This window comes from Garra rufa, chromosome 1, assembly GCF_049309525.1.
Source record: "Garra rufa chromosome 1, GarRuf1.0, whole genome shotgun sequence".
Classification (NCBI taxonomy): domain Eukaryota; kingdom Metazoa; phylum Chordata; class Actinopteri; order Cypriniformes; family Cyprinidae; genus Garra; species Garra rufa.
Window position 1 is genome coordinate 52,632,726 of NC_133361.1, and position 10,994 is coordinate 52,643,719.

Below are 10,994 nucleotides of genomic sequence, written 5' to 3' on the forward strand. Positions count from 1 at the left end.
CACACACACACACACACACACACACACACACACACACACACACACACACACACACACACACACACACACACACACACACACACACACACACACACACACACACACAGAGAGACACAGCCATTAAATTAATCTGGATTTATTTTCAGATAATCACTAATGAATAATACCTTATTCCCTGCTGTAGCTGGAGGATGAGGTCTGCCCACTTCAATACCGGCTCAGTAAACAGATACATATAGCAAATGTTGATTTTTATTCTATCCGGGTGCAGTATAATGAATTGTTCACACTGTGTAGGTGTTAAATGCTTGAACACACACCAGATGAGATCATCTATGTCAAATTTGATCAGTAAAATCCTAATGTTCCCAAAAAGGGAAAATCAGCCTGTGAAAACATCCTGAGTTGTGCGCTGTCACTCTGCATGAATCAGCATTAGTCAGCATAGATGTTTGTGCTCTCTATGAGCTATTCTCCTCACTAAAGACTTTCTCAAATGCGTTCTTCAGCTTGTCAGTGATGGATAAATCCCTAAAATCCCATATAAAAGGCATCATTCTATAATCTATCATTTTAAGTCATACAAAATGAATGTCACCATATTATTTTAGACATTTCTAATTGAATTAGACAGGTGGCTGAAAACATCTCTTGCCGCTGTCATCTTGTATAGCACTTCTGTGATGCTTATATTTTGCAGCTTGATTTTTTTGAGTCTCTTACATTCACCAAGGCTGCATTTTAAATCAAAAGTAAATCGTTTCAATTTAAATTGAAATAAACTGTTTATATATACAGGTGCTCGCCATATAATTAGAATATTTTTAAAAAGTTGATTTATTTCACTAATTCCATTCAAGAAGTGAAACGTGTATAATGTATACATTCATTCCACACAGACTGATATATTTCAAGTGTTTATTTCTTTTCATTTTGATGATTATAACTAACAACTAATGAAAACCCCAAATTCAGTATCTCAGAAAATTAGAATATTGTGAAAAGGTTCAGTATTGAAGACACCTGGTGCCACACTCTAATCAGCTAAATAACTCAAAACACGTGCAAAGGCCTTTAAATGGTCTCTCAGTCTAGTTCTTTATGCTACACAATCATGGGGAAGACTGCTGATTTGACAGTTGTCCAAAAGACGACCTTTGACATCTTGCACAAGGAGGACAAGACACATAAGGTCATTGCAAAAGAGGCAGGCTGTTCACAGAGCTCTGTGTCCAAGCACATTAATAGAGAGGCGAAGAAAAGGAAAAGATGTGGTAGAAAAAAAGTGTACAAGCAATAGGGATAACCTCATCCTGGAGAGAATTGTGAAACACAACCCATTCAAAAATGTGGGGGAGATTCACAAAGAGTGGACTGCAGCTGGAGTCAGTGCTTCAAGAACCACTACGCACAGACGTATGCAAGACATGGGTTTCAGCTCTCGCATTCCTTGTGTCAAGCCACTCTTGAACAAAAGACAGCGTCAGAAGCGTCTCGCCTGGGCTAAAGACAAAAAGGACTGGACTGCTGCTGAGTGGTCCAAAGTTATGTTCTCTGATGAAAGTAAATTTTGCATTTCCTTTGGAAATCAGGGTCCCAGAGTCTGGAGGAAAAGAGGAGAAACACAGAATCCACGTTGCTTGAGGTCCAGTGTAAAGTTTCCACAGTCAGTGATGGTTTGGGGTGCCATGTCATCTGCTGGTGTTGGTCCACTGTGTTTTCTGAGGTCCAAGGTCAATGCAGCTGTATACCTGGACGTTTTAGAGCACTTCATGCTTCCTGCTGCTGACCAACTTTATAGAGATGCAGATTTCATTTTTCAACAGGACTTGGCACCTGCACACAGTACCAAAGCTAAGTTTAAGGACCATGGTATTCCTGTTCTTAATTGGCCAGCAAACTCGCCTGACCTCTATCTATGGGGTATTGTGAAGAGGAAGATGCGATATGCCAGACCCAACAATGCAGAAGAGCTGAAGGCCACTATCAGAGCAACCTGGGCTCTCATAACACCTGAGCAGTGCCACAGACTGATCAACTATATGCCACGCCGCATTGCTGCAGTCATTCAGGCAAGAGGAGCCCCAACTAAGTATTGAGTGCTGTACATGCTAATACTTTCAGTTGGCCAAGTTTTCTAAAAATCCTTTCGTTGTATTGGTCTCAAGTAATATTCTAATTTTCTGAGATACTGAATTGGGGTTTTCATTAGTTGTCAGTTATAATGCCCAAAATGAAAAGAAATAAACACTTGAAATATATCAGTCTGTGTGGAATGATTGTATACATTATACAAGTTTCACTTTTTGAAGATGTTCTAATTATATGACAAGCACCTGTATTTTGAAATGTAATTTCTTCCTGTGACGCAAAACTAAAATTTCAGCATCATCACTTCAGTTTTCAGTGTCACGATGCTTCAGAAATCAGTCTAATATGCTGATTTGCTGCTCAAGAAACATTTATCGATGTTAGAAACATGCATCACTGTGCTTGCTTAATATTGTGGAAAACCTTTAACAATTACTGCAAACACTTGTTTATCCATTACCGGTGTTATCAGTTAAAAAAATAACACAAGAATAGTTTTGATTATTAAATGTTAAACTGAAGATCAAGGCAAGTTAAAACCTTATTGTAAGTCATTTTAATGACCCAGTAATTAGAGAAAAGAATGGCCCTACATCTGTTAAACCACCAATTTATGATAATACAATTATGAAAGCACTTAACAGAACTGAGGATTAAGCATGAATAGCCAATTTAAGATTGGTGGCATAACTATAAAGTGATTTGAAAAATATTTTTTCCAGTAATATTAAAAACAAAAAAAGTTTATTTCCTCTTCTGCAATATATTGATACATTTATAGCTAGGGGTGGGTGATATATAGTAGTCCACATTTAAAGTGGACCAGAACCTTTTTGATTCACTTAGTGTTGACTAATGCACAAAAACTTACTTTACACATTAACCAGTGCGGTTAAACAACTGATTTCAAGCCATGGAAACAAATCAACAAGATAACTCTTTATAGGCCTTCAGTTTAAAATGCACGTTAAAATGCATGTCTGTGCAAGTATCCACTTGAACACAGTAATTAAGGTGGTAGGTGAAAGCAAGCTCTTTCAGTGACAGCAGTTTAATATTCCTGCTGTCCGTCATTCATGTTAATCAAACGACAAATGGTAATCTCTCACTGCTCTTGACTAAATCAAGTGTTAACTTTAAGAAATATTTAATTTATGCAGCATTTATTTGTTCTACTGTTTGCAATTAGCTCATTTAATTGGAGACAGTTTACTTGTAATCAGCATTTTTTTTTAAACTTGGCAGTTATGAATCACAACTAATACTAACCCAAGAATTGACAATCTTAAAGCAAAACCGTGAGATCACCCTCCCCTACTCCTAGCCTGTATAAAAAGCAATATAAAGACATTTAGCCTCAACTAGCAGAAGCGGCATCTAGTGCAAATAGAGACAGACACAAAAGACACTTTTAATATTTTATTTGAGGACCATGCAATGGCCATAAATGGCCCTTGACATTTTTACAAGTGTAGATCCTTCATTAACTCTACAGTACAAAATAACTTTAAGTTACTAAAAAAGAAAGATACATCTAACAAAAAAGGGAGAGAGGGAAGGAACAAAAGAAATCCTGCACAGCAGACTCTGGGACACTTGTGAAGGCATGTACATTTTACAACCTGCTCTGAAGAAATAAAGTTACATAAACGGAACAGTTAAAGGACTCAGATTAAATGAAACTCTGTTTACTGAGGGAACGCTGGAGGGGCCATGGGGAACGGCATGGACTGTGGCATCTGTTGGGGGTTAAAGGGGAATGGGGGAGGGTGGTTCATGCCGTTCTGGACAGCCCCTTGGTTGGGAGCAAACTGCTGGTTCTGATAGCCTTGGTTTCCATACCCACCAGACTGATTGCCGAAGTTACCCTGTCCATTATTGCTGTAGCCCCCGTTGAAGCTGCTACCGGCGTTGCTGTTGTAACCGCTAGATCCGTTTTGAGTTTTGTTCCCAAACACCTTCTTTTGCCCGTATGAGTCACTGTTGCGGTTGTCCTGGCTGTAGCTGTTGAAGTCCCGCCTGCCACCAGAATGGCGATCCCGCCTGTCGTCCCTATACCCTCCACCTCGACCTCCCCTTGAACGACCTAGAAGAAAAACCGGAGTCAAACTGAGATTCGTCAATGGACGAGAACCAAGCAAATCAGCCGTACCCTTAAAGGAGTTCACTTCCAGTAGAAGAATTCACAGATAAAGTACTTGGCCTGTTGTCATCCAAAATGTTCATGTCTTTCGTTCTTCAGTCGTAAAACTTTTTTCTGAAGGAAACTTTTCTGAAATTAATTTGAGAAAATAACATATCGCTAGATAACGCCCTTATTCCTCAGCTGGGATAGTTTAGAACCCTTTGAAGCAGCATTTAAACTGCATTTTGGAAACTCAAACTCACAGGCACCACTGAAGTCCACTAGATGGAGATAATTCCTGAAATCCTTGCCTCAAATTTCTTTATGACTTAAGAGACATGAACATCCTGGATGACAACTGGGTAAGTACATTATCTGTTAATTTGTGTCCTTTAAAGAGAGATTATGAAGGACGAACTGGCTGAGATTAAAGCACAGTTCTTGTATCTCACCAATTGGATTTACCTCCTCTGTCTTCGGCCATTTGGATGAGCTTGGGGTTTATGGCTTGATTGGCCTCGCGGAGGACCGAGACGAGGTCGTGAGCCTGTTTCATGTTGTTTGGTGTAAAGAAAGTGTAGGCAGTGCCGGTTTTCTGACTGCGAGCTGTACGGCCAATGCGGTGAATGTAGTCCTCTGAATTGTTGGGGTAGTCATAGTTAATGACAAATTTGACGTCCTCCACATCTGTCGAGAGAAAACGGACGCGCCATGGCAGGAATAGAGGAGTGCGGATGCACACCGCCATAGCAGCGAGGATAGAAGGTGTTAGCAAGGGAAACAATGAACCATAGGTCATCGACTTACCATGCTGAGGAAAGGATGGTTAAAAGCAGGACTTTAAGGATCCAAATGACAAATTAACAATGTCCTCTATTAAAAGCGACAGGACAAACTGCTGCATCTTGCCAAGACTCAACTCGCTCAAAAAAACGAGACCGATTAAGGGCTTAAATTTAAGGCTGACGCAAGCTTTCCAACCAACCGGTGCTCACTTGAAAGAAAATATGACTCTCTTTGGCAGGACTCGACATGACTGAAGCCAGCAAAAGGAGGGCACGCATCGACCAGCCGGGTAATCGCATTCAGTGCGGAGGCATGTAGATTAAAGCAACTGCTCTCCACGGAAAAGCCGCTCAAATTTCATAAAAAAAAAAAAAAAAAAAAAAAACACAAAAGAAACACGCACTTCCTTTTGAGAAAGCTCCCAGTCCTTAACTTAAAAAAAGTTCAACAGTTCAAGCTGTTGCGCTAGAGCAGACGAGAGCAGGACGCAAGTGCAACCACTCAACGGCGCTGCACTCTTCCGTGGTATGCCGCCCCTCAGATTACACCCCACAATCACGGAGCTCCGACCACCTCTGAATGCAATTTGATTGGCTGGCAGACAAGTAGAACTCCACAGAGGAGCTCCTTACCCCCTCCTGGTGAACCTGGACGCGTCATGCCAAGGTCCTGCCTCCAAGACTCCACCTTCAGGTGAGAGGGGCTCAGAAAGGCACAGCAGTTAAAAGGAAACGGCAGAACTGTATAGTAAAACACAATATGAAATGATACAGGACAGATTAAGAAGGTATAACAAACCTAGTCCTCTGGAAGCGACATCTGTGGCGATGAGGATTGGCGCTTTGCCGTATTTGAACTCTGTTGAGAAAAAAAAAATAAAAATGAAATAAAATAAAAAGTAAAATCATGCAAATTAACTAGTAGTTTCAGATAAATTCAGTTTAATGCATTAAATATTTAACGCAATTAACGCAGGGGCAGGGCTAGGTTTGGTCACCCCACTCATAACCGCTAAAGAACTGAATTTAGATGCGGAACGTTTTTAAAGCAAACTTAAAACTACATGCATTTATCATTTATGAGTCAGTCATAAGTAGCATGGGTATATTCGTAGCAATGGACAAAAATATTGTATGGGTCAAAAATCATATTTTTCTTTTATGCCAAAAGTCATTAAGATATTAAGTAAAGATCACGTTCCATGTAGATCACTTTTAATATTTCCTGTAGCAAATAAATTAATTCTAGACAAGTAATGTGCACTGCCAAGAACTTCATATGGACAACTTAAGGCGATTTTATCAGTATTTTTATTTTTTGCACCATTAGATTCCAGATTGTCAATAGTAGTATCTCAGCCAAATATTGTCCCATCCTAACAAACCATCTATCAACAGAAATGGCACTTATTAAAAAAAGAGAGAGAAAAAAAAAAAAAAAAAAAAAAAAAACCTCATGACTGGTTTGGTGGTCCAGGGTCACATTTAAAGCAGTATCTGATCCACATCTACTACCTTTATTCAATTTGGAATTGCATTTGGTAATTTTATTAAATTAAGATACATTTGTCATGCTGAAGGCCACAGGTGACAATGCTATATGACACTTGTGAAGATTGTTATCTCACTTAAATTACATTATTATTTTTAAGTTAATAAATGTTAAATTAATAGCTCTCAATTATATGAGAATGTTGAATGGCTATACTCAATGGTTAAATATTAGTGAAAAAAAAAAATTTCAAAGACATCTGTTGATATCTGTGATACTTGCCTTAAGTCATAAAAAAGCAATATTAAAGTATAACTAAAAACTTCAATGTTAAAGTTAAAAATAAAAAGTTTTTTTTTTTTTTAAATCTATTGACAGCACTAAAATTAACCTAAAATGACAGACTCGCCATAAAGTCAACATTTGGTGGATCAACCGGTTTCAAAGTTGTCTTAAAACTAAAACAAAACCTGTTCTTGTCTTAAGACAACTTTGAATTATTTTGATCCACTTCAAAATGTAGACTGCACATCTTGAGACCATAATGGTGAACACGTACCATTAAGCACCCAATCTCTTTCCTGCTGGCTCTTGTCTCCATGGATGCCCATCGCTGGCCACCTACAAAAAGAAAACACCAATGAAACACCTTCATTTGAAACCCAAACCCCAAATGACACAGCAAAGCCAAGTAGGTCATCTTACCCATCCCTGCGCATCCTCCTGGTAAGATCGTCACACCGCCTTTTGGTCTCTACAAAAATAATGGTCTTGTTCTCCTTCTCGCTCATGATTTCCTCCAATAGACGCATCAGTCTGAAAAAGAACAGATTCGTTGTCATGCATTCCCTCACACAACCATCAAAACTTTTGACATTCTCAATACTCACTTGTCTTCCTTTTCGCCGTCGTTGCAAACGTCGACAATCTGTAGGATGTTGTGGTTGGCGCTGAGCTGCAGAGCACCAACGTTGATCTGTACATAGTCCTTCAGGAAGTCCTCAGCCAGCTGCCTCACCTCTTTGGGCCATGTAGCACTCCACATAAGAGTCTGTCGGTCTGGCTACAGGACGAATGAAGTACAAAAAAAAAAAAAAAGTTAACATTGTGTGAAAGAAACAGCAGATGTGAATAGTTTAGCTCAACTGAAACAGTGCATACTCTAATTTGGTCCACGATTTTGCGAATCTGAGGTTCAAATCCCATGTCAAGCATCCTGTCGGCTTCATCAAGCACAAGATAGGTGCATCTGCGCAGATTTGTCTTCCCAGCTTCAAGGAAATCAATAAGCCTTCCAGGTGTGGCGATACAAATCTCAACACCTGATGACAGCAATTAAAGAGTCAGACATTTAGCACATAACTAAAAAGATTGAGATTGAAGCTCTTTTGCATGCATACCCCTTTCCAGGTCCCTGATCTGTGGTCCTTTGGGAGCACCTCCGTATATGCAGGTGGACTTAAGACGAGAAGCTTTGCCGTACTCTGCCGCCACCTGCTGGACTTGCTGTGCCAATTCACGGGTGGGAGCCAAGACCAAGCACTAATAGAGGAAAAACACCAGATTAATATACCGATTTTAAAACAAATACTGAGATTTATACTTGACAGGTTGTTGAACTTACAATGGGACCGTCACCACGCTCCAGGAATGGTTGGTGGTTTATGTGAACAATAGCAGGAAGCAAATACTGCAAAAAACAGGGATTCATTAAAACCAGGTCAAATGAGTCACAACCAGACAACTTACGTCAGGACAGTTGAGAAACATCATACCGAGAGAGTTTTTCCAGAGCCAGTCTGTGCAATGCCAACCATATCCTTTCCACTCAGTGCAACTGGCCACCCCTGAGCTTGGATGGGAGTTGGATCAGTCCAGTTCTGTTTAGTGATCACATCCATCACGTAATCTACAAAAAAAAAAAAAAAAAAAAAAAATGGTTAGTTTAACCTTGCGAAACTTAATATTCAGTCTTACAATAAAACACTCCATGTCAACTTACTTGGAAAGTTAGCTTCATGGAACTTCATAATGGGTTTGGGAGAGTCTCGAGCCTTCACTGTGATCTCCTTGGTTCTCCTGTAGTGTTCAACGTCTTGCTGCAATAATAAAATTACACATGTTTTTTTTTTTTTAAACTCAAAATGAAGAGAAAATAAAGAACAAACACAGATGTATTGAGAGGTTACGTACAGTTGACCTCCGAGAAACTTCAGGGTGTTCCTGGTAGAAGTTCTTCTCAAACTTGGGGAGCTCATCCATGTTCCAGTGCTTTTTCCGCAGGCGCTCACCAGGATTCCCAAACTTCTTTCCTGGAGGAGGTCCATTTCGGCTGCCTCCAAAACGTGGGGGACCACTGCTGTACCTATTAGTAAATAAAGAGAACATTAAGGCTTAAAGACCAAGTAAATACCCAGCTTATCTGTGTATATAGGTCAAAAGCACTTAAAGTGTGGTTCAGTCACACCACTTCAGTGTTTCCGTAGGATCATCATTAAAGATTGCCAGAAAAATAAGAAATTGTCTGTAGAACACTTGAAAAAACAAGAAATTGTAGCACTATTGTACAACAACGTGTTAAAAGGCATTGTCAAGACACGGTAGATCTATACACGATACGGTCATGTCGCACATCATTGGTACACCACGGTAACAAGTCTAAAAAAAAAAAACGTGGTGCATGTACTTTCGAACTCATCCTCAAAGAAAAACAACAAAATGTTAGTCAAGCAAAAGGCAAAAGCTCTGAATAATAGATGACAAACGCTTAGGTTTCGATTCACATCGTGAGTTTTTGTCTGCGCCACGTTTTAACGCCGCTGCCATTTTATTTTCAACCGGCAGGAGACAAAGAGGAAAAACCGGCCGGCATTTTACAACATCACAGCCACATGGTCCAACGAGGCCTTTTATCGACATAAATCCACGAGATATTTGTCGAATATCAGTTAAACACTATTTATTCGACGTTTAAAACATATTCCACACGTTAAAATAACAGACACTCGTTTTCAACCCGACTTCTGTCGTGTAAACGGATACGCACCTAGCCATCCGCCTAATACTCGAACACACCCGATCGGATTTAACGTTAAACGTACGTTAAATATACAACAAACACGACTGTGGAGCGAGCTGATTAATCCGTGACAAAAAAACTATCGATCAATGGATATTTACAGTTAATTACGAAAATTTTATATTAACGTTACCACAAATTTTTCATCGAAAAACAAACAAACCATCTTACCCTCTGTCACGACCGCGGTCTCTGTCTGAATATCCAGGCATATTGTAATCTGAGATTATAAATTAAAAATTAAATAATCGGACGTTTTTTCCCCCTTCAGTTACGCGCAGTGATGGTGCTTGTGAACGCCGATCTCAGCGTGAACTCGCCGGGTTTTATAGGAAGAGGAAGTGACTTCCGGAAAATCGCTGACGTCTTTCTGACGTTCATGCGCCGCGCGCGTTCTCGTCGCTGAGCATGCGCGTTTGGGGATTAATGGCTGTTGTTGAATTCTTACATAACATTGGGAGGGTACTGTGATAAAATAGCGGTATTTACATTATTTACATATTCATATCTTATTGTAATTACATTGAACTCAAAATAATACCATGTCACGTGCCCCCCCAATGATACAAACACTTTTTTTGCATTAGCGAACAGTAATAAACCCTGTGAAAGTCTTTTTAGTAACCATATACTTATTTATTAATGTATCCTAATTATAAACGCAAAACAGCTATTTTTGAAAGTCAGTAGTTTGGAAAAGCTAATTCTATACAAGGTTTTAGTGGAATAAACTTTTTTTGTGGACAAATATAGATTGGGCTCTTGTGTTTCTTTTTTTAGATGTATATACAAATATACACTAACAGTCAAATCAAAGCTACATTTTCAGCAACATTACTCCAGTCTTCAGTGTCACATGATCCTTTAGAAATCATTCTAATATGCTGATGTTCTGTTCAAGAAACATTTTTGTTATTATCCATACTTAAAACAGGTGAGCACTTTTTTCAGGATTCTTTGATGGATAGAAAGATCCAAAGATCAGCATTTATCTGAAGTAAAAAGCTTTTATACACTATAACATTCAAAAACTAGGAGTCAGTATATGTATATATATATATTTTTTAGGAAAGAAATTACAGAAATGAATACTTCTATTTTGCAAGGATGCTTTAAATATATTTAAAGTGATGACATTTATAATATTACGAAATATTTCTTCTGAACTTTGTATTCATCAAAGAAACCTAAAACAATTCTACTAATAAATGTTTTTTGAGCAGCAAATCAAAATATCAGAATGATTTCTGAAGGACCATGTGACTCAGGTAGTGACACTAAAATTCTGGTTTAAAATCACAGGAATAAATTACATTTTAAAATATATTCAAATAGAAAAAAGTTAGTTTAAATAATTGTACTTGTTTTGCTGTACTCCGGATCAAATAAATGCAGGCTTGGTGAGCAGAAGAGAATTATTTA

At 38.8% G+C, this 10,994-nt stretch overlaps 1 protein-coding gene across 2 annotated transcripts; it reads right to left on the reverse strand.

The window, feature by feature from the left end:
* Positions 1 to 3,497: 3,497 nt before the first annotated feature.
* ddx5 (DEAD (Asp-Glu-Ala-Asp) box helicase 5) lies at positions 3,498 to 9,899 on the reverse strand. Of its 2 annotated transcripts, none has more exons than XM_073842611.1 (13): positions 9,744 to 9,899; positions 8,687 to 8,858; positions 8,496 to 8,592; positions 8,269 to 8,402; positions 8,118 to 8,183; positions 7,894 to 8,035; positions 7,655 to 7,815; positions 7,384 to 7,556; positions 7,199 to 7,309; positions 7,053 to 7,114; positions 5,801 to 5,860; positions 4,682 to 4,903; positions 3,498 to 4,177 (listed from the first exon to the last, which is right to left on the reverse strand). In XM_073842611.1, exons 1-13 carry the CDS (start codon positions 9,782 to 9,784, stop codon positions 3,780 to 3,782), a joined length of 1,839 nt encoding a protein of 612 aa, XP_073698712.1. In that variant the 5' UTR covers positions 9,785 to 9,899; the 3' UTR covers positions 3,498 to 3,779. The 2 variants fall into 2 exon arrangements, with proteins under 2 accessions (XP_073698712.1, XP_073698718.1); XM_073842617.1 differs by having other exon boundaries at positions 4,010 to 4,177; positions 4,669 to 4,903.
* Positions 9,900 to 10,994: the final 1,095 nt, after the last annotated feature.

What these genes read in the sequence shown, in the direction of transcription:
- ddx5 (XM_073842611.1), bottom strand. Translation starts at nt 9,784, where the DNA reads ATGCCTGGATATTCAGACAGAGACCGCGGTCGTGACAGAGG. An exon ending in GCTCTGGAAAAACTCTCTCG is followed by an intron (nt 8,184 to 8,268) that starts GTATGATGTTTC and finishes TGTTTTTTGCAG; the next exon opens with TATTTGCTTCCTGCTATTGT. An exon ending in TGTCGCTTCCAGAGGACTAG is followed by an intron (nt 4,904 to 5,800) that starts GTTTGTTATACC and finishes TTCTCTCGACAG; the next exon opens with ATGTGGAGGACGTCAAATTT.